The 23,769-nt window shown below is 47.0% G+C and overlaps 1 protein-coding gene across 1 annotated transcript in view; it reads right to left on the reverse strand.

Moving 5' to 3' along the window:
* The window catches only part of ALX4 (ALX homeobox 4), a 64,966-nt gene that overhangs the window by 14,877 nt on the left and 26,320 nt on the right, over positions 1-23,769 (reverse strand). Inside the window, exon 2 of the mRNA XM_054024640.1 lies at positions 6,532-6,842. Within this exon, the coding sequence (XP_053880615.1) occupies positions 6,532-6,842 (311 nt within the window). The remainder of the gene's footprint in view (positions 1-6,531; positions 6,843-23,769) is intronic.

Raw genomic sequence — 23,769 nt, forward strand, 5'->3', positions numbered from 1 at the left:
ATTAACCCATTTGGCCACAGCGTTGCACTGGGAGCTCACGTTCAGCTGATTATCCACCACAACTTCAATGGAGTCACTCATGATTTACACCTGTGAAGCCAGTTCCTGTGCGTTCAAAGCCTCCTGAAGCTGTGGGTCAGTGAAATGTATCCATCAAGAGCTGCTTTGAAGGGCTCTGACAGATGCATGCAGTCACAAGGGGCTGGAATGTCCAGGTCAGGCTGGTGCATGAAAGGAGCTGCCAGGAGCTACATGGCAGCTCAGGGAGCATTTAGCACTGACCATTCAGTCAAGTCACAGGCGGGCTCGGGGGAGAGAAACAGCTCCATTGCTTACGAGCAGATTTCCTTGCCATGTGGGCTGGGGATGGGTTAGAACCCAGCAGTGTGACAGCAGGGAGCTCACTCACACACATGCAATGGAGCCTGCTAGCTGCAGCCCTGTCAGCTGACATCTTCCCATTTAGGGATAGCCTGCATCCTCTGCAGCAATTAGCAACCGCCCCACCCCCTCCGCGGGTAGGATTTTTATGGGAAGTAATGAAACCAAAGAGGGCTCCAAAATACACAGAGACAATGCCGCATTTGAATAATATCCCAATGGAACAGGTCTGGTGCCCCAGGCATCTGTCTGCTTTGTGCTAGCACTGGCCCCACCTCCGAGCAGCCCAGCTGGAGGCCAGTCCCAGTGCTGGCCAGCTCCACAGAGCTTTGATCTGCAGATGCAGTCAGTGGTGGTGACCGTGCTACTCCCTATGTTGGGGAGACCATGCTGTGCATAGAAGGCGGGTAGCAGCTAGGGAATGTGCTGTGCACTGCACACAAGGCTGGTGAGAACATGTGCCACACACATGTGCCCATCTCTGAGCATGACAAACACATATAGCTGTCTCATGCAACGTGCACATCCCCCATCCCTCACACCTGAGATCCCCACTGAGAGACAATAGAGTGCATCACATTCTGGCAACTCTATGCTACCTGGGACTTCCCCAGGCAAGGGATATCCTTGAAGTGTCCTGATATTCTGACTTTAGGTCTCCTTTCCACGGCCAGAGCCTAGGACAGCGTCTGGCTGCTAATGTGTATAAAACTGAGCATACTGCAGCAACCTTCAGCTTTACAGGAAAACTTCAAAGGGATAAAAATAGTGCACAGGGCTCTCTTTTGTTGTTTTTGTTTTGGGTCTTAAAATACCAGCGATCAGGGAAACCTCCAGCAAAACTCTGGATGAAGGTCTCACCTATGGAGTGGGAGTTTTCTGAGCCCTTTGTGGGTGGGGGGAAGTGTTTTATTTTTAACACCGAGCTTTCCTCCGGTTGTTTATTCAGGCATTCAGCTTCAACCAGTGTTAACAAAACCCAAATGCTTTAAACAATCCTGGTCCCTTTGCTCTGTCATGTTTTAGTTGCTTTGTATCTTTGTTCTCATAAAACTGTTAGGCCTCCAGTCTTCCACAGAGTCTTCCAGGAAAAGCAGGGCAGATAAGACATATAATATAATGCTCTAAGCAAGGAAAGAAAACAAATCTTTCCAGGCCTTCTCAGTGAATTCTAAAGAAACAGAAAATGGTACAAACCCAATTTTCTTTTCTTAGCAGGGTACCTTTAATAGAGAGGAGACTACAGGTCCCAGCATGCAATGTGGCCTATTCATTAGGATCAGGAGGCAGCATTGCGTACTGAGGTCTACAGCTTCATGCTAATGGTCAGCAGTGTAGTGTAGCATGTTCTTCACCTGCAGGCTGTGTGTTGACAAGCCCTGATATAGCACAGGAACAAATCAGTCTTATAAAATCAATAGACTAGAAAATGTTCTATGGCTCCATATACATCTAGCCTTATAGTGGTATATCAATCCATATACATGGATACATGTTTGGGGGTAGGAGAGGCAGGGAATAGTTTGTAACAAAGAGGTCAGTAACTTCCTCCTTTCCTCCCCTCTGCTGCCCCCCCCCCTTTCAGCTGGCGCTGCCTGTTCTCACACAGTGGGCAAATGTCCCCCCTCCTCACAGTGCTCATCTGGATATTCTGAATGCCCCTCTCCCGTGCTTACATTCCCCTATGCTTCTGATGCAAACAAAAGTGATGGGGGAGGAGGGCTCAGTATAGTTAAAGGAAAGAGGGGCTCATTCTGCAGAAATGAGATCTGGATTTCAGAGTCAACCCCCACACGCTTCAAAGTTCAGGGAGTAGGGCTTGGGGCTGAGGCTGGGCCCAGCTCTAGGGGAAGCTCTTTGGGTTTCTGTCTCCCTGTCTGTGGCTGCATTTCTCTGCCTCTGACTCTGTCACTGTCCAGCTCCAGCTGTTTCTGTGTTGCAATCCCTCACAAGCTCTCTCTCTCTCATGGTCTCTGCCTCTTGTCTATCTTTCTCTTTCTCACGGTCTCTGTCTCTTTCTCTTCCTCTCTTGCTGCCCTTTTCTCTCTCACGCTCAGGCTCACAGTCTGTCAGTGTCTGTCTGTCTCAGCTCCTCCCTTTTCAAGGCCAGGCTGTCTCCCCTTCCCTTAGTGAGGGCCACAAGCCCTTCACTTTCCAGCCTGCAAGAACAGAGCCAGAATTCATCTTTAAGCGCTGAAACTGGACACCATTTTATCAGTGGCCTGGAATGGGAAATTGGAGCCTGGGATGAGAGAATTGAATAACTTGAGCTTGTTTTCATTTCATGTTTAATTTCCTGCAGGCTTAGCTCAGTCTTTCCGCTCCTTCCACCAGCCTCCCAGGGTTTTATGGGGGAAAAGGGATCAAGATATATTACTTCTTGTTTTGCTTTTCTTTTTTTACCAAGGCAGTGATTTTGCTACAGCGGAGTTTGACATTTCCCCCTTACTTTCAAGCCCCTGCCGCATCACAGGTCAACACTGAAAAGATTTTCATTAACAACCAAGCAATCAGGAGGTCTGCCCTGGGGAGGGGCAGTGGGGTGACATTCCCTGGCGCTGACCCCATGGGGAGGTGGCAAACCAGAATCACAACTACTGTCTGCCAGTGAGAGATATGCTCATGCGTTGGTATTGAGCTGGGGTGCACTGCATGGGGGGTTGGGAGGGGCTGTGTATAAGCAATTGTGTGGGTATGCCTGGGGAAGGGGAGGCACAATGGTATGTGTGTGTACACAAGTGTGTATCTCTGTGTGTGTGTATGCACATATATGCATGGGATGGAGTCTTTGCAATGGTGTGTGTGTGCATGCATCAGATGGATGGGGGGTGCAATGATGTCTGTGTGTGCATTTATGCATAGGGACGGGCGTTCGACTGAAGATGTGAGCACAAGGAAGGAGCTGTGTGTGTGTCTGTATTTTATGGGGTGTGGTGGAAGGTCATGCAGTGAGATCAATCAAACCTCAAAGGACCCCCTCGGGATCCTGCCCCTGGTCACATAGCCTTCTGCAGCTCTCACACCAAAGAACCAGACCAGATCCATATAAACGAAATTAGGTGGGACTCCAGGAGCGGCTGACCTGAGGGAGGAAGCAAGGCAGGGGTCCTGGGCTTGGAGGGAGAGTTGGTAATCTAGTTGCATTGATCCACTAAGTCCTACAGATTTGTCTCTGCCTCTCACACTGTACTGGTTTCAGTGGTAGTTATTTGTGATGGATACATGCCAAGCTGCTGCGCTGCTCAGGGGGGTTCACCACCCACTTATGGGGGGAGGGGGGACAGGAGGAAATGCATAGACATGGCCAGCAGCCCACTTAGGGGGAGCAACCTTTTGTGCCTGACCCATCATCCCCATCCTAGCCCTGGCCTTTCCTTCCCTTGCTGCCCCTGTTTAAAAGTTTGTTACCAAGCATTTACTCCCTATGGGTATTTCCAAGAGGGCCCAGAGACTTTAGCTTGCATGGTTCTATAGTTCTGTAACTTCCTTCTGACTCCACTGAGGACCTCCATGGCCCAGAATAATTGAAAGGAGAAAAGAAAAAGCTAGGCTGTACATAAACAAAGCTGTGCTAGAGGTTGCATGCCTTCCTGCCTTTGTTTACATGTAGCATGTAAGGGCAGGAGTAGTTTGTTGAGTGCTCACTTTTATAAAGGTGCCTCTGTCACTGCAGCAACCTTGGAGCACATTGGGACTGTCAACTGCTAAGGTCACTGCAGTTTGGGCCATGCGATATCTCAGCTAGCTGGCTCCTTTAAATAAGGTTCAGGGGCATCTGCAGGCAGGGAATGAGAAAAGGAACAGCACGCTGCACCTCAGGGGAAACTCAGCTTTATTGCCTGTAGCCACCAGCTGTGGAGATTAGAATCCGAAGCAGGCAGAAAAGTGGCCTCTTCAGCATCTGGAAAGAGGCCAAACTGTGGAATGATTTCCAAAGACACTCCATTCCAGAGCTCCGCAGACAGAGCCCACTGTGCCGGGCCTGCTGCTGGGGTGAGTTCTTCTCCAGGTGCCTGGCTCCCAATCGGGTATTTCACTAGCAAAGTGTGAGCTGGGGAGAGGTTTGGAAAGAACCAGAGCAATCACTTGTCTGTCTGGGCTCTGTCACTGCTACAACCTAGTGCTTTGGGGACTGTTTAGTTCTGGAGGGAGACCAGCTTGGCCAGAGGGAAGGCAGTTCCAGGACCAGGCCAGGCTTTTACTGAGGCAATTCACAGCACAGACCACCTCATCTCCTCCCCGCCAGGCTAGGGAGGAGAAAGGTCTGGCTTTTGGTTCACCTAGTACAATATCTGCTCTTTAGGGACCATAAAGCTCCCTGTTGGAGTCTCAGGTTCGGTTATGGGCCAGCCATGCATCACAAACTACAGGTTAGAGCCTCAGGCAACAAACTTTCATCAAAGTCAATGGCGCTATGGTGATTGGTAGCCACCAGGAAAGGGGGCTCACCTGGCAAGTGAAATCCATTCAAGTATGTTGCCACCATTTGTCAGGTGAAAAAAATACTGTGGTGGGGACTTAGGTAACTTGCTGTGTGTTCTAACACTAGGTTTTCTCTTGCTTCTTGCAGCTTGAGGTAAAGGAATCTAGTGACTTTGGCCACATGCTCCATCTCCACAGATCCCTGCCCATTCTCAGAACATTTTCTGTCACCCTCAGTTCTGTAGGCCACCTCTTTCTGGCACAGGTCTTAAGTGGAGGGGCAGCAGCAGGGCAAAGCTGGACAGCTTTGGCGCGTATGATTAACAATCTGGTCACTCCATTGTAACAAAACCCAGGTCTGCAGACAACAGACACAAATATTAGCTAAGTCTCTCACACATGAGCCAGGCCTAGAACTCCGATCCTTTGGCTCCAAAATACAAGCTTCTGTCACTGTAGAGGTGAGGTAGTGCTCCATTAGTTAACAGCAATGGCAGGCCTCCTAACATGTCTATGGGCCAGACTCTAGAGGGGAATATTCATTCACTCAAACACACACAGTGCCAGACTCACTGCAGCCTTGTACTCTGTGTTGTCATTGCCCCTACTAGGGCAAAGTGTACAATACTATCACTCACTTTGCACAGGTGTGAACAATAATGAAACATGCAAGGCCATGGAAGATCAGGTACCAAATCCTCTCCTCTACACCCCTTTGAGTGCTCCTGGAGAAGCTAAAATGCATGAACCAGACTCTCTGGGATGAGCATGAGAAGGAGATTCCCCCATCCCACTACCACTGACATAACATTGCCATTCCTAAGCAAAAGAAGTCAATCTGTGCCGTGTGTGATCAGTAAACCTGAGATTGTGCCCTGACTTCCAGGAGAAACCATCAGCATTTGCGATGTGTCCCCAAGAAATAGCCACTTCCTGGGATCTCTTCTATGCAAGCCCTGATGAAGCCTCAGCTTACAATTGTGTGAGACCTGGCAGCTTTGCAGCCCAGGGTTGATGTTGGTCTCTCCTGTTCTTTTGGCGGTGGCAGCCATACCTTTTTGCCCCAAAACAATAGGCTTCCTGCATTGTCCCTGAGCTTGCTCGGCCAACCAGGCAGCAAAACCCATTTCAATTGTGTCTCTGCATTCTCTGTTTTGACTCCCTGGCATGGCAGGTCACGATGACCTCTGCCTCCCCCACCTTGCTGGCAATGGGATGTAGCATGAGAAAGGTTGGCGCCACCCTGGCTAGTGAGCCGGTGTCCCCATCTGATTCTTTTGGAGCAAAACAATTTACATGAGAGCTTTGTTGGAATAACTATCGCTGAGACTCCCTGCTGCCTTGTTGCTTGCCAAAATGTTCCATTAGCTCAAGGAACAGCATTCTTCTCTATGAACCTCAGAGGATACTAATCCAAAGCAAAGAAGTCTGCACTAACATCAGGCAGGAATAAGGTCCCCTGCATCTTTGTCTATTCCTTCCCATGGCCTAAGAGAAGAGCATGAGTCTGTGGTATGGACTTTCGGTACAGCCCTGTAGGCTGTAAGTTTAAGTGGAATTAGGGGTGAGGTTCTAGGCAACCTCAGGTAAGATGTAATACAGAGCCATATTCCAGATCTAACAAGCCTCAGTGAATTTTAAAACTCATTATCTTGCTGCCTGGAAGGTTCTTGGTTCACAAACTGAAGACCCCACTGCCCCCATCCACCCCAAAGCTTCCCCCATTACCTGTACTCGGGCCTCAGTGAGATCGGTCCTCATGGCTAGTTGCTCCCTGGCATAGACGTCTGGGTAGTGGGTCTTCTGGAAGACTTTCTCCAGCTCCTCCAGCTGGTAGCTGGTGAAGGTGGTGCGGTTCCGCCTCTTCTTGCCCTTGTTGCTCTCCGAGTCGGCCTTGTCCATGGGGCTGGGGAGATCAGTGCTGGCCCTGTCTTGGGGCACCTTCACCCCGGCCTCCTTCACACTGAGGTAGCTGCCGTCCATTCCCGCAGGGTCAGAGCTTGGCTGTAACTCAGCCTCTCCCAAGGAGCTCTCTTTCCCTGTTTGTATGGAGAGAGCGGGAAACAGGGATGGAGAGAGAGAAAGAAAAGAATGTAAAGCCCAGGACAAATGAATCAGTCTGAACAGGAGTCACTCCAGTAGGGAAAAGAAAAAACTCCAACAGAGAGAGCAAGGGTCAGATAGGTGATGAGGAAGGAGGGAATGTTAGAGATGGGGTGAGGGAAGGAACAGAGGCCAATGGGAGAATGGGGCCCTGAGAAAGGAGAGGGATAGGAGGAGAGAGACAGAGCTGTGGGGGTTGAATTAGAGCTAGAACATGAGAGGGCTGGGAGATGAATGGGAAGAGGGGCAGAGAGAGGGGGACTCTTTTTATGGCATAAGGGAAGATAAACAACACTTTAATTTATATTCAGTTGGAATTTTGCAACTCTGGTAATAATGCCCCGGATGAAACCCACGGCAGAAAGTGAGACTGATGCCACCAGGGGGCAGAAGCAGACCGAAGCATCCCATGAGTCCATAGAGAGGAGGAGGGGTAAGGAATTCCACCCGCTCAGAATGTCCCTGGAAAGAATGGAACCAAATTGGGCCTCTCCCACCCAGTTCTGGTTGGAGTTTTGGAAGCCTGTTTCAATGTGAAACTCAAAGCCAAACATGGGAGGCCTGGAGGAGCCCCCACCATAGAGTGGAAGCAGAGGCAGGTTCCTGTGGCTGTCTACAAAGAGAAACTGTTGAGATTTACACAGATTGAGCACCAAACCAACCCAAGCCTCCTTGCCTTTGCTGATTTCCAGAGGACTGACTGTCACTAGACCTCAGCTTCAGCATGGAACTTTCCCAGGATTTGGCGGGTCTCAGTATCTGGTCTATGGGGGTCAAACTTGACTCTAATTGTATTTTCTTTAAAGTTCAGATGATGTTTATTATGCCAGTGAAGGCTGATCAAAGCAATATCACCCTCCATAGACCTGTGTGTCCATCATAGACTCCTGTGTACCAAAAGGGGTAACAGCGTATGGAATGGCTATCATTTCCAGTTCAGATGAGTGCAATCTGCTGCCTTCTATGGGAATAGGTCATCTGAACTAAATCTCTCTATGATGCATATATGACCATTACCATGTTATCTGAGCACCTCACAATCTTTGGTGTATTCACCCTCACAGCACCCCATGTTCCACTCTATACAGGGAGAACTGAAACATAGGAAGGCAGAGAGATTTGAGCAAGGCCATGTAGGAAGTCAATAACAGAGCAAGGGACTGAAACTGGACATCCCAGGTCAGCAGCCTAACTTCTGGACCATGTGTCTTCTCCTGTTGAATACAGTTTGCTAGAAAAACAACTGCAAATGGTAGCTATATATTATACTCAATAGGTCCTGTTCCCCTGTCATGTACACCCACATAGCTTCATAGGCATCAAGAGAACTACTCTGATTTACACCAGTGAAAATAAGAGGGGAACCAGGCCCATTGTGTTTTGTTAGGGCTTCAATAAGTTTTGGAAGAGAGGAGGAAGAACAAAACGATAGCAATCACTGAAGAAAGTGATAAGATAATAGAACCACAGAAAAAAACCACCCAATTCGAGTATTACCTAGTCAGTTTACAGCCTCAGAGAAATGAAGGGAATCCAATCGCTGCTTCCCATCAGACTGTCCCCAGCAATTAATAATTAACCAAGTGATATATCAAAATAGTAGAGTGAAGAAAGAGGGTAATAATGTTATTGATACTGAGTGTTAATTTCTGTCTCAACCCCTATCCTGAAGGCTAGAACCTCTTTGAGGTTTCTTTAAAAACATACCTAGAGTTATGTACAGAAAACAAAAATTATGTTTTATTTCTTTAAATGCAATGATAAAAGGAAGGATCTTATTGACAATCTTTTAACTGGAGATGAATTGTTCCCTTACTTTCTCTCCCCAACTGTCATGTAATGTCCTGTCAGCTGTTAAACAGCTACCGTGTTCCACACGAGAGGTGGCTGACTTTCAGTGGTGGGTGAGGTGATCTCTATATAGTTAATGGCTTTGGGATCTTGTGACATGGAAGGCACCATGGTTAAATAATGGGAATTAGGAAGTCCCACTTGCTAATCTCAGTTCCACTAGCAACTGCCTCTGGAACCTTGGACAACTCATTTAACCTCTCTCCATGACTCACAGTCCCCATCTGTAAAATGGGAACACTACAGTACATATCTGTTTAAATGTCTGAGGATTAATCAGTGAATTGTTGTAAAGAACTGTGAACACAAGATGTGCTATTTAATTGCTAGGTGATTAATTAAATACCCTACAGCATGTACAATATAGGGCAGATGTCATATTATAATTGACCATAACATGCCAGACACACTTGAGGGGCTCTGTAAAATAATAAATCATATACATGTAAGAGAGAATAATAATAAATCTCTTATTGCTCTCATCAACAGAGTCATTATATATATATATATATATATATATATATATATATATATATATATAGACACACACACACATTTATATATATATTTCTCCAACCTAACATTTCATTCCACAGCAACCAGACCCCACTGCGAGGGTAGGAAGGGTGGGGTGTAAATTCAGCCTGGCTGTGCTAACGGCCCTCTCTCAACACACTAGGTGTGAATTCATACACACTAATTTACACCTTGACATGTCTTATTGGTTCATTTAGCCACAGCTGATTTGTGTTGCCATGTCACCTCTTTGGGCAGAACTCAGCTCCCGCTCAGGAACCACTTGGTTTTAAGCCCAATTTAAGATAGGTTCAGAGTTGTCAGGACTCCAGGTGACTGGGTATGCATGTGGCTATCAACTTGCTCACTCCGTCCTGCCGGACCAGTTGTGCTGTTGCACTAGTGTCTGAGCAGTGCCAGCCTGGTGTGTACCAGCCTCCTCCCCCAGTCCTGTCTATGGGAGTGGTTAATATGGGCTGCCCTAGCAGGGTCCTATACCAGAGACGACCAAACTTGGCTCAGCATTGTGCCATGAGCCCAAATGCCAGGCCTAATCTGCATAGAATGGAGCAGATTTTGCTACTCCTATCTTCAGTAGGGAAGGACATCTCCAGGCGACTATAGTTCCCAGCATACAGTGCTCCAAGTGGCCTGGCTACTCAAGTCAAGGTGGAGCATTGCATTCTGGGATCTGGGATGACCCCTTGTGTTGAATACAGGGTGTGTGTGCACATTGTAGAACTCTGTTGGTCACACTGTGGGCTGCTCTAACCTGTACTATTCAGGATTTTGCAAGCCTGTGACATGTAAGGGTTTCCCGAAGCACATTTTGCAAAGACCGAGTACAGTGGAGCATGATGTGGTTAAGAATCACAGCTCTTCAGCCACATTACTTCACTGCTAACTTTGCTTATCAGTGACTATACCAGAATAAAGGGGAAAGCTGAACTGAACCGCTACAGGCTGGGACCGACCGGCTAAGCAGCAGTTCTGCAGAAAAGGATCTGGGGATTACAGTGGATGAGAAGCTGGATATGAGTCAGCAGTGTGCCCTTGTTGCCAAGAAGGCTAACGGCATATTGGGCTGTATTAGTAGGAGCATTGCCAGCAGATCAAGGGAAGTGATTATTCCCCTCTATTCGGCACTGGTGAGGCCACATCTGGAATATTGCATCCAGTTTTGGGCCCCCTACTACAGAAAGGTTGTGGACAAATTGGAGAGATTCCAGCAGAGGGCAACAAAAATGATCAGGGGGCTGGGGCACATGACTTACGAGGAGAGGCTGAGGGAACTGGGCTTGTTTAGTCTGCAGAAGAGAAACGTGAGGCGGGATTTGATAGCAGCCTTTAACTAACTGAAGGGGGGGTTCCAAAGAGGATGGAGCTCGGCTGTTCTCAGTGGTGGCAATGACAGAACAAGGAGCAATAGTCTCAAGTTGCAGTGTGGGAGGTCTAGGTTGGATATTTGGAAACACTATTTCACTAGGAGGGTGGTGAAGCACTGGAATGAGTTACCTAGGGAGGTGGTGGAATCTCCATCCTTAGAGGTTTTTAAGGCCCGGCTGGACAAAGCCCTGGCTGGGATGATTTAGTTGGTGTTGGTCCTGTTTTGAGCAGGGGTTGGACTAGATAACCTCCTGAGGTCTCTTCCAACCTTAATCTTCTATGATTCTATGAAAGAAGAGGGGGCAGAATCGGCAAACTTTTCAAGCTTAATTGTGAATTTCATATGTTAGTTCTTGGGCGACAATTCTAATGCCCTAATGGCTTTCACCATTAGGACGTTGTCCATGCTATTCAACCAAGTTGTCAACCCACTACTCTTAACTCAGCCCTCCCTTGTACCAGTACCACCTTAAACACCCCCCTTGCATTTTTCAAACACTTGTGTCTGGTTACAACCTCCCTTATAGCCCATTCATTGCACATGGGGTTTTGTCACAAGCAAATATTTGAAGGCAAGAAAAGATGCACAAGCAGAATTTTGGAAGTGGCAGGACAAGAGTAGGAAATAGGGACAGGACATGCTATAGAAGTCTTTCCCCATGAGATCTTCTGCCTTGTCTTAGAGTCTTAAATGCCTCAGATAATTGGGGAAGCATCTGTTCTGAACCCAGGCTTGCTCCAAACAGTTTGAGGTTTGGCCCTCCCTGTTTGCAGTAAACTGTGTTGCTAGGAGGAGAAGCACCCCAGAGGAAAAAAATGACATGAGAGAGAGGATGCAATCTAAGGAAATAGCTTCTCCCCAAAATTACCCTGCACAGGCACACCTCTCCATGACAGGGGGTAACAAGAGTTTCCTCTGCATCATAATTATGGGGGATTAAACAATTCAGGTAACCTTAATGGAGCAAAACTGTTGATTAATTACTATAGAATATGACTGTGTTTATAAAGTGCTTTGAGATCTTAGGGTGGATGGTGCTGTATATATGCCAAATTCTCCTCTTCATGACACTAAGATAATTTTGTTGACGTTGATGGAGTTGCATTGCATTCACTGAGAGGAGAATTTGGTCCTGTACTTTGTCTCCTGCAAAGATTCTGCTGCCATGAATAAGCCACTGGCCGGAATTTAATCCTTAGGTTCCAGCAGCACAAGGCGTTCTATATTGGTACAGAACATCCACCAGGAATGAAGGCACACTGCATTCACTGCCCAAATCCCCCCCTTCTCCAGCTGGAGATCTGGAACCAGCTGATGTTACCCCTAGAGTGCATGGGGGTAGGGGGGGAGCCAAAATAATTGAACACCTCCCCTAAGTGCCCTCTGCTAACAGAGCTCATATGGCATCCTAGCTGGATTTTGAAGCAGACCTCTCTGAATGCAATTGCTTGGTGATGGTGGCAATGGTACTGCCAAAGTCCTCCAAGGCGTAGCTGCTCCTGCAGATGCAGGGGTGAATCTGGCTCATTTGGTAATGACAGGGTGTCTTGCCAGCGCAGATGGAGAGGCCAGTGGCTATGCCATTCTCAGTGGGGTTGGAGCACTGACTTCTGCTGTGGTTATTACTTTGCAGCTATGCCATAGAGGAGGTGGGAGGGGCACTTTCAGTGTGTGGGACATGGGATGGTGCATATATGCAGGTGCAACACGTAGCTGTCCAGGCATTTGTGCCAAAAAAAAAAAAAAGTACATTGGACTCAAAGTCAGCAGCCTGAATCTCCAGCAGTTAGTCTTTAAGGAGAAAGAAGCATGTGTGACAGGGACATGCAAGTGCTTTTGCGGCATTAGGGAGGGCCAGGGGAGCAAGGAAGGGAGAAGCATCAGCATTGAAGGGCTCTGCTAGTTAAACCGAGAGACACGCGAATTCCCTCTGCGGAGCTGGCAGTGGAGCAGCCTGAGAACAATGGCTCAGAGAAGTGGTCAGCTGCCATCTTCCAAGCCTCCCCACCACCTTCACCCCCTATGGCTTCTTTCCCTGTTCACTAAGCACAGGGTGGGTGGCCTGCAGACCCTAATAATGACTACAGGAGGAAAGGGGAAAAAACCCCACACACCAACATGGGAGAGCACTGGGTCTGATCTAACTTCATTGACTGCATTACATAAGCCGCAGTTGGGAGTTGGACCCAGGACTTTCAGTGGAGAGATTTAGCCCTCGATTTACAAACAACACTGTTATGCAACCCCAAGGACAATATATACTGGATCTGTCTCTGGCAGGGGTCGCCCTGGCTTTCTGACGTCAGTTCCAACCCCCTTAGCCTCCTTTCCTTTCAAGTCCCCACCTTCCAGCCCTTTATTGGTTGCCTTTATTTTATGGGATATTTCTCAGAGGATTCTTTTTTAGACAAGAGTGATTGTTTTCATGCCTGAACAGCAGAGCAGAGCTGAGCCACCCGGTTCTCACCCTGCCTGTAGAGACTCTTGAACTGGCTACCTGCAAGATGGTGCCAGGAGACAGGCAGAACTTGCAGCAGCAAGGACTTAGTGATAGTTGAATTTGTAACAAGAACCTTCTCTTCCTCCCACACTTCTTTTGTCACTCTTCCCTGCCTTTACTTGGACTGGCTAGAGGGACAAGGGGCATCTTTAAAATAATGTATACTGAATATTTTGCCCTTATTAGGTGCTTTACATGTGAAGATCTCAACACATTTTACAACGGGGGATACCGTGTCAATTGCCTCATTTTACAGAAGGGGAAACTGAGGCACCGAGCAGGGATGTTCCTTGCCCATGGTCATGCAGGGTGTGATGGGCAGAGCTAAGACTAGAACTCAGGAGTCCTGGGTCCTAGTGTCCTACTCCTTTGAAATACACCCAAATATGTGACTTTCAGAAATAAGAGGGAGAAAAAGCTAGTTCATTCTTTTTGGGTGTCAATGCAAGATTGTTCCTATGGTATTTTCTCCAGAGATTTATGCAGTCTAATTGTAAATGTCCCAGGTGGTGGGGGACCCACCGTGTGCTGTAGGGAGACAATTCCACAGTCCAATAGAGATGATGATCCGTGCTAAGAATGAGAAGGAATTAAAATGTACTTTACCTAAATAATCAGAATGTGATACTCAGTCAGACCTTCTATGTGCCTTTCAGCTCTAGGGTGGGATAAAAAAAATCTGACTGGGGGAACTGCAGATCACATGATTAGATGAGAGCCATTCTAGTGGTTACACTCGGGAGCTGCGGGTGCGAGTCAAGACTCCTGAGTTCTGTTCCCAGCTCTGTCAGCGCACAACCCAGGCCAAGTTGAGCCATAATTTCCTAGGCTGTAAAATGGACTCTTACATACGTAACTACCACCAGGCAGGCTGGCACAGTTTAAACGTATTTGCAAAGTGCTCTACGAGATCCTCAGGTGAAAGGCACAATAGGCCAGACTGTGCCCTGCTGCTCTGAAAGGCAAGGGAAGGGAAGGGCTCTCTTCCCTACACAGCAGCATGGCACAAGAGCAGCTCCTATTGTGGCCTCTGGAGATCGAGACACTCTTAAAGGGATGGGGTGGGGTGGTGGCATAGCTGGCCTGTGCCAGTGCCCACTATGCATAGGCCAGTGGAGCTAGCTAGCCATGCAGGGGGGAGTATGTTGTAGCAGATGCACTGCCTCCAAGTGTCAAGGAGGAATCCCCAACCTGAGGCTGTGTCTTAATGGCACAAATGAGCCCCAAAGTCTCTGAGGTGCCAGTTCCATCCCAGTGTTGACCCAGCTGAGACTGGGGCAGGAGCAGAAGAAATCCCATTTATGACCCACTGTCAGTTGGAAGTGGGAATGGCAAGGAGTGGAATGCAGAGAATATGTCAGACCTGTATGGAGGGGCTGGTGTTTCTCTAGCCTAGAGAGGGTTGCCAAGAGAGGAGACTTGCCTCTCCCAAGGAAAAGGGTCACCCCTCTCTAATAACCTCAAAATAGTTCTGTTAAATACCAACATGAAGTAAATTACCTACATCTGCCTAGGGACAGACAAGTTCTAACTTCTTCTAAGCAGAGATAACCTCATAGTTTAGATCTAAAGTTTGAAGGTTTTGGATGAAGGCTTTTTTCTAGTCACTCTGAGCTACATCATCAGGAAGATTTCCTTGACCAGGAAGCAATGTAAGCATCACTTATTCTCATTACACCCTTTAGGCTCTAAAAACCCAGATATACAGTTCCGTGCCTTCCCTCTGCTTCCCAGAACCCCTTAGCTGCCCTGAACAGCAGCACAGGGAGACCTGTTCATCTCCTGAGCTGTACTGGTGCCTCTGCTGGCAGTCTTTTCAGTCACAGGACACCATGTGACCTGCTGTCAGAATCCCCAAGCCACCGGATACAATTTGTCAGTGTGCAATGGCAAACTAGTATAGTTTGGCGCCGAGCTCCTGAACAGCATTATTGTTCCATTGCTATGCAGGAGATCCAAGACTGGGGAGGTTCTCCCACATCCAGATTCTGTTCCTCACCCCCCCCTCCACCCTCCAAGTCTGGTGAAAGGAAGGATCTTTGTTGACAAAATGTATCATTCCTCCCACTGGATAACTCTGAGGACAGCTGACGACAGCTACTCTGAGGAAGAAAATTGCTCCTATTGCAGGGGACTAAGCATTTGGAACCCACCCACCAGATTTTAGCAGATGATGTCCAGGAAGGCAAACCCCCAGGAAGGTCCTTACCAATAAACTCAGAGGGAACATTTTTTCCTGACCTCAGATCTGGCCAATCAGTTTTTCAGTGTGAACCCAAACGATCGTAATCAAGCATTGTAGCCCGTTTACACTGAGACACCTGTTTTATCCACCCCGTTGGACCCTGTTATTGAATCCCTTTAAGGTGGATCCTACCGGTATTGTCCCTGTAGCAGAGTAACAGACTTTTATCATGCAATCACTAAGGCTGCGTGGATTAGCAGCTCAAACCTACATCACTGTATTTTGTGGAGGGTAATAGGGCCACGCCTTCCTGGAATTCTGTCCTTTCATTCAGACTGAGTTCAACGTTTACTGTTAAATGTTCACACTGGAGTGATATGTGAAGATTTTGAACAAAGACAACGCCACTAGGCCCAAGTTGAAATGACAAATGTTTTGGCCTGAAATTTGGCCCTGCCTCTAATTTCCACACACATTATATTTAAGGCCCTGATCCTGCAAGTGGCTAAAGCCTTGTGTCTGCATGGAGCCCACTGCAGTGTCAGGCCTCATATAGATACTAACTGCAAGACAATTACATGATCAGGGAGATGCACTTACACTGAAAATCTATGGTTATCACTGTCTTTTAGTACTGCAGATCCCCTAGTAATTACTAGTGAACCAAAGAGGCCTGCAGGAACCTGCCACTGCTAATGTAGGTAGTGTCTATGTAGTTGTTACCAGGTTGATGTTATGACTTTACTATGTATCTTTATACATCATGATATCCCAGCTCCATCATTGAACCATAGCTATTAGTGAAAGAAGAGCCCTGTTAGCCCTATCTAGCCCATTCCTCCTGGTGAGTGGTGACCAGTCTAGTGTTAAAGGGCTGCCTTAAGTCTAAATCATGGCTTTGCCGTGAGCACTGAACAAGGGGCACCCTATCCTGCCCTCTCCCTGCATGGGATAGATCACAGCTGCTCTGAAGAGGCTATGTCCCACCCTCTTGTGAGGTGGGTAACCTGTGCAGGGGAGTAAGGAGCGCTCAGCTCCTCAGAGGAATTTAGGCTCTTAACTCCCCATGAAATCAATGAGAGTTTGGCCCCTAAAAACCTTTGAAAGTTTAGGGTGAGAAGAATTCTGGGCAAGCGCCCTGCTCATGGTAAGATACACACAGCTTTCCACTTCTATAGAGCAGAATATTGTATGGAACTGGCTAGCATGTGTGTATGTACCATGGTCCTCCACTGAATGGACCCAGAACTGCTCAAGCCTGCTGGACTAGTTGCTGATGGAGAAGTGCTATGCCCCTTTCTCTCAAGCATGGAAAATCAGGTCATGATGTAGCCCTTAGTTCTTTGAGCAATTAAGTTTATTTTGGTCTTAATTTCTCAGGCCCAGATTTTTGGGAGATTCTTTAACCTAATCTGGGCTCTTTGTGCCATTTTTGAACCCCTGTTTTAACATCACTGCTAAACTTTCCCCCAGATATGGACATGGGAGCAGATTAGCTGGTGAAGAAGATTTACATTACCAATCCACTCCATAGACTTGGCCATCTGTAGTAAATATATCCAGTCTTTGTGATCTTGCCTTAACTTACACATGCTGAAGCGATTATATTTTTCCCCCCAAGTTGTCTGTTACAGCCCTTTATTTATGTCTCTTGTCTACTTCAGTTGAGAAGTTGACACATGGCTGTCATTTAAAAACCAAACCAAGTATTGCTTTAAAAGATAAAATGGAGCTTCTGGATTTAGTTTCACAAAAGCCAAAAACACTCAGTTATTCACATTCAGTGAGCAAAGACCCTGGTGCTGCCCAAGCACAGAGGGAGACACAACCCTAAGATCTGAATGTCTTGGCTTTTATCACTTTATTAATGATTACTGGGTGTTTCATAAAGCCTTTCCTCCTGAGGGATCCCAAACAGATAGGGAACACTTGCTCCCCCCCTAAAAATGCAGCCATCTCTGGGGTGGGATGTAGCAGCTGTTAGACTTTCTAGAAGAAGCAAAGATTACACTGATCAGTTGAAAGTGTAGGTGGAATTTAGGCACAAAAGGCAGAATGTAATTAACCCAACTGGAATTTGGCCTCAACACCATAAACATCTGGCACTGACTCTCGTGGCTGTTATTGCATGGCTGGCTCACTAACATGAAAAGTACCCAGGGATCCTTAATGATCACAAGTGGTTAGCACAAGGAATGTAAGCTGGATCCATAAACACAATACAGGGCTTAGTTCTGCTCTTGCTTTGGGGTAACTCCTCTCATTGCAAACGTGTTGCTCCTGCTTTGCACCCTGTGAAGGAAGCACCAGGCCTCTTCGTAGTTTCCTGCACTCATTTTCAGACAGTTAATAGAGGAAGTTGCCTACAGTCCATGCTCGCTTTGGCAGATCAATTAACCTCTTCAGTGCTGGAGAAAATACCAGATAACGTGGGGCAAAAAGCACTTCCAGTTCTCCTCCCTTCTCACAGCAGCCATGTTGCTACCTGAAGTGTTGATGTTCCTATAGGAGATCAGCTCTTTTGAGGCATTTAACAGTCAAGTGTAGCAGCTAAGGGTTAAAGGCAGGAGCCCATTACCAGGGCTACTCCTCAGAGCAGGAGCGCTGGGCGAAGGGCCTGACAGTCTGGGAGCCAATCCCCACAACACTGGAGCTCTGTGTTCCCAGCACTATCTGATGCAATCGAGAGGCTCCTAACCCACCGATAGCCTGGGCCAGCCCATGATCTGCAGCAGAGTACAGAGTCTAACCACAATCCTGCACCGGTTACCTTGCTAAGTGACTGGAATTAGAAGGAGATTCAAAGGCCCTGATTCTCCATTGCCCCGCACCTTGTGCGGTCCTTATCCTACTGCAAAGCGGGTGTGAACACCATCATTCTGATGTGGGAACATTTTATACCCACTTTGCACAAGGCGCCAGGCCATGGTGAATCAGGCCCCAAGTGCTGACTAAGGGATCTACTTATTTTTTCCTTAGGCCACATATAAAATGCAGCTCGTTACCAATTCCCCAGTGTGTTTCTTCTCCAGGGGCTAAAAGTCTAAATAAAATGAGCCGCTAGATGCCTCCCTTTGGACGCTGCAGACTCTGCTGACTGAAAGCCCACTTCAGCTGCTGTGCCCGTTTGGAGCATGTTTAGCCCATCGCATGCTGTGCCCTCCATAGGTCATCTCTGCATTAGGCTGTCTTAGCTCTGGATAAGGATGAAGACAAATTCCTGGGTCACATCTTTTGGTGTCTGCCACCATCATTATGCAGGTGTGTGTGTGTGTGACAGGGTAGAGTCCTGCATGACTGTTTGGTTTTGGGATCCTTTGTTTACTCACACCAAAGAAAAAGTCTGGCTGCTCTTGCAGAAACTGAAGAAAGTTGCTGACTTGCCTCAGAATTCTGGGTAGCTGCCCTGCTCATGGTAAGATACACACTTGTCTAGAGGAGAATATTGCATGGAACTGGCTAGTATGTGGGTATGTATCACTGCCCTCTGCTGAATGGAACCACAACGGCACAAGTCTGTGTCATAGGCCCTGTCCTGCTAGCTGGTAATGGAGATTCTTTAACTCAAATGGTGGAAGCTGTGTTTTTGGAGCAGTAGGATCTGAGTTCCCGTTCCTCTGCTGCCGTGATGCTCCAAATGGGTCAAATTTGCAGCATAAAGACAACTGTGAAGTTCCTGGTTGGTGCTGGCCAGAGTTATGTTAGAGCATGAAATGGCTACAGATGCAGCGGTCTGGCCAGAACACGCCTCCTCCTGGGGGGGAAGGTAAGAGGGCCAATTTCTTTCTATCTAATGCTCTCATCGTAACAGTAGCTAAGCCCTGTCTCTTCAAGAAAGACTTGTTTTTCTAAGCTGAGCAGACTGCGAGGATAACAGTACTTAAGCCCTGGAGCAGAGAATGATGTATTGGGTAGTCACAGACGCCCTTCCCAACACACTGGCCTGAAAAGAGCCTGGGCTGCAGGGATTTGGAGCAATCAAATTTTTGAATTGCTGTGCTCTGACTCCATTCCAGCTATGGGCATAAAACCTACTGGCCCGTGCTCCAGCTCCGGGCTCCGCTCCAAAGCCCTGGCTTTGAGAGCCTAGCACAGAAGTGATGTAAAGGGTGCTGCAAGCTACACATTGTAAGTTGTTCCATTGGCTTTCTGGTGATCTGACGCCCGATGTGTAACCTACAACGCCAGTTCTGTCCCCAGTGTGTTTGGCCCAGAGACTTGCATGAGAGTCGTCCCCTGCTTATATCAGGCTGCACGCGACCCCTAGTGACTGGCTGGCTATGTTTTGTTTTGATAATCCCGATGTGGGTTTTTAGAATAAATGATCTGATTTGTAAACCTTAACTTCAGCGCAGCTAACAAGCCCGCATCATGTCAGTTCCAGCTACAGAGCCTGTGTGTGTTTTTATGCATGAGTAATTTTATTCTCTATGGTTATTGTTGTTTTTGTTGGGTTGCTTAAAACCATGTCTCTTTTATCCCATAAAACATCTGCTTTAGAGGCACATGTTGCTTTGTTTACTGATTAGTTGAATTCATACACCCTGTGGCTACTTGGGGAGCACATTATCTGTTTAAATGCAGCTGGTATTGTCTGTTTCTCTCTCATGCTAGTTACAGGACACTAACTAAACCCACTTTTGTATAAGATAATGTATTCTGAAGGCCCTGAACCAAGGCTATGGCTGGAATTCAAACAGGGCATGGTTAATGCCCTGAGTTCTTCTTACTGTAGCACTTAGCTGAACTAGAAGGAAAGACAGAGATGGACAGTAAAGCTTTTACAGCTGCTTTAACATGCAACTTATGCCACTGCTCACTTCACAACTTTCAGAATGCAAACTATTGTAATAAACTGGTGTGTGTGCATGTGCTTGCCACTGCCCTCTGCTGGACAAGCATAAAGTTCCTCAACTGTATGTCATAGGTGCTATACTGCTGACAAATGAAGCAGTATTCTCCTTGAGTTAAGAGCTTGTCCATTTGAAGTAGAAAGATCTTAGTTCTCTCTTTGCTAGCCCTGTGACTTTCTGAGAGGCCATGCTTTTCAGCATTGTAACATATGTGAAATTCTTCATTGGCCACAGATGAGTTATACAATACCTTAGAAACCTCCTGCAGCCTTAATCAAGATCAGCTACTAGGTGTCACTTTAAATGAAATTAACATGATCATTAAAAGTGAAATTCACTGGTGTGTACAAGGTCAGCCCAAGGCCTATGCATTATTGAAGTCCCACTTAAGCAGGATTCCTCCCTCTGATTGACCAAGATCAGCTAATGAGTTTTTAAACATGATTTGCCCTGTCTGGGTTAGAAGTAAAGTCCTGTATAAAGTCAAGTTAGTTAAAGTGGATTAGCTACTGCATTTTTACACACCACTTTTCCCCCATATATGTGCCCTGAAAGAGCTGGTGAGTAAATCCTAACCTAGCTTCTGGGCTCACTTCCCTGTCTCCATAAACATGTGTGTGAGCTATTCCAAGTGTGTAAAGTCTCTGCCTTTTCCTGCACTGACATTGAACTGTTGGTATCTGAGGGCATGTTTACACTCTTGTGCTGCTGTAGTGTAAATGCTTCCTATAGCAACACAAGGGTTTTTTCCATTGCTGTAGGTAAGGGCAGTAGGTAGAATTCTTCCATTGACCTATCTGCATCTACCCTGGGGTCTAGGTTGACCTTATTATGCCACTCAGGGTGCAAACTTTTTCCACAGCCCTGAGCGATGTAAGTGTAGACCAGGCATAACTCATTGCTTTTAACAAGAAAGGTGCTAACCCCCCCCCAATTTCCTTGCAGTGTATTTTCAGTGGGAGCCTGTATGGTGCAGAATGAGGCAAAAGAGTATTTCCAGGGCACCTTAAACAAACTTGTGGCTTCCTTTAGATTTGGGATTTGATAGCCTTCATGATGAGGAAGGTCTGGGTCACCTAGATGAGTTCTGGATCTGAAAGAAAATGTTTCAGTCTCCCAATCAGAAGCAGGTGTTAAACATAACAGTCCTGGCCAATGCCACTACTGTTAAGCAGCCAGGGGCCTAAAAGATCCTTGGATTGAGCATCTTAGTAACAAACGGTGGGCATCCCCCTTTATTGAGGGGGGCAGATACCCAATCGGTCATCTCCTTCAGACATTTCCCCAGCAAATTGGCATTGCCTCCATCTTCTCTGCAATGAGCCTCAGCTATTTACCCTTTAAAGGCCCAGTCTTGGCTAAACACTGAGTAACCTGAGAATCTGGACTATCAGGGTCAAATGGAGGTGAAAGTTATCAGTGTAATCATCCAAATTACGCAGATGGGTTTCATCCAATATTCAATCTAACCACTGGCAGAGTGAGGCAACTCCAGGCCCCACATAGAAATCAGCCAACTTGTTACAAAAGGAAAACCCCACTTCAAAGCTTACTCCACTAGGGGGATTTGAATGTAGCTCCAGAGGCTGGCAGTGGTATGGTTTCAACTCTGTACTGCATACTTTGATCACAGAATTGTAGAAATGTAGGGCTGCAAGGGACCTTGAGAGGTCATCTAGTCCAGCCCTCTGCGCTGAGGCAGGACCAAGTAAACCTAAACCATTCCTGACAGGTGTTTGTCCAACGTGTTCTTAAAACCTGCAATGATGGGGATTCCACAACCTCCCTTGGGAGCCTAGTCCTAAGCCTAACTTCCCTTATAGTTAGAGTGTTTTCCTAATATGTAACCTAAATCTCCATTGCTGCAGATTAAGCCCATTACTTCTTGTCCTACTTTCAGTGATCATGGAGAACAACTGATCACCGTCCTCTTTATAACAGTCCTTAACATATTTGAAGACTGTTATCAGGTCCCACCTGAGTCTTCTTTTCTCATCGCTAAACATGCTCAGTGTTTTTAATCTTTCCTCATAGGTTAGCTTTTCTAAACCTTTTATAATTTTTGTGGCTGTCCTCTGCACTCTCTCCAATTTGTCCCCATATTCCCAGAACTGGACACAGTACTTCATCTGAGGCCCCACCAGTTCTGAGTAGAGCAGGACAATTATCTCCCATGTCTTTCATACGACATTCCTATTAATATACCCCACAATAATATTAGCTTTTTTTGCAACTACATCTCCTTGATGACTCATATTCAATTTGTGATCTACTATAACCTCCAGATCCTTTTCAGCAGTACCACCACCTAGCCAGTTATTCCCCATTTTGTAGCTGTGCATTTGATATTTCCTTCTTATGTGAAGTATTTTGCATGTGTCTTTATTGAATTTCATCCTGTTGATTTCAGACTAATTCTCCAATTTGACAAGGGCATTTTGTATACTAATCCTGTCCTCCAAAGTGCTTGCAACCCCTTCCAACTTGGTGTTGTCTTTAAATTTTATAAGTATACTCACCACTCCATTATCCAAGTCATTAATGAAAATATTGACTACTGCTGGACCCAGGACTAACCCCTGGGGAACCCCACTAGATAAATAGAGCCCTGCACAGATAAAAATTTATATCTGCGGATATAAATTGATATCCGCAGAACCGCAGGGCTCTCCCGGAAACTACAGCAGCAAAAGGAGCAGAATGTGGGGCCACTGCTCCCAGGATTCAGTGCCCCGTGCTGGAAGCTCCTCCAGCGCAGCTGTACTGCCTGCCGCCCTACCCCCAGCCCTGCCCTCATCCCTTGCACGCAGCTGTCTGCATCTCTTGTCTGGGGGCGCATGCGCTGCTTGAACACAAGAGCGCGACCAGGGACAGCTGCCAGTGAGCCTGGTGCCTGCCCCAGTGGGCGGGGCTACGGGCGGTACAGCTGCACCGGAGGAGCTGCCGGCATTGGGTGCTGGCTCCTGGGAGTGGCAGCCCCACGTTCTGCTCCTTTCGCCGCTGTGGTTCCCGGGAGAGCTCTGCGGTTCTGTGGATACCAGTTTATATCCGTGGATATAAATTTGTGTCTGTGCAGGGCTCTATAGATAAACCTTTCTAATTTGACAGTGAACCATGGATAGCTACTCTTTGAGTGTAGTCTTTCAACCAGTTGTGCACCCACCTTATAGTAATAGCATGATTCAGCTCATCACGCTGAAAAAGTGCCAAGATGGACAGGGGTTATGTGATTTGTCTGTCTGTCTGTCTCCACCTGTCTGTCAGTCTCCTTTGCAAAAGGAACAGATTAAACAGTCACGTCAAAAATACATCATTGAAGCTCAGCTGCCTCCCAGAGGTGACTCAAGACACCTGCTTTGTGCCTCTCATACAAGAGCTCAAGGTAAGATAACAAGTGGACTGAATGGAGGGAAAGAAGCAGCTTAGAGTTATTTTGTCATGAGCTGAGCAAGAGCTCAGCCACATTAGCATTACAGGATCCTGTGTCAAACTAGTGACAAGCAAACTTCAGAAGGCTTGGAGATACAATCCAAAGGGGCATCCAATATGGTGGATGCTTATCTGAAACTTA

This window comes from Malaclemys terrapin, chromosome 4 (assembly GCF_027887155.1).
Source record: "Malaclemys terrapin pileata isolate rMalTer1 chromosome 4, rMalTer1.hap1, whole genome shotgun sequence".
NCBI classification, from domain to species: domain Eukaryota; kingdom Metazoa; phylum Chordata; order Testudines; family Emydidae; genus Malaclemys; species Malaclemys terrapin.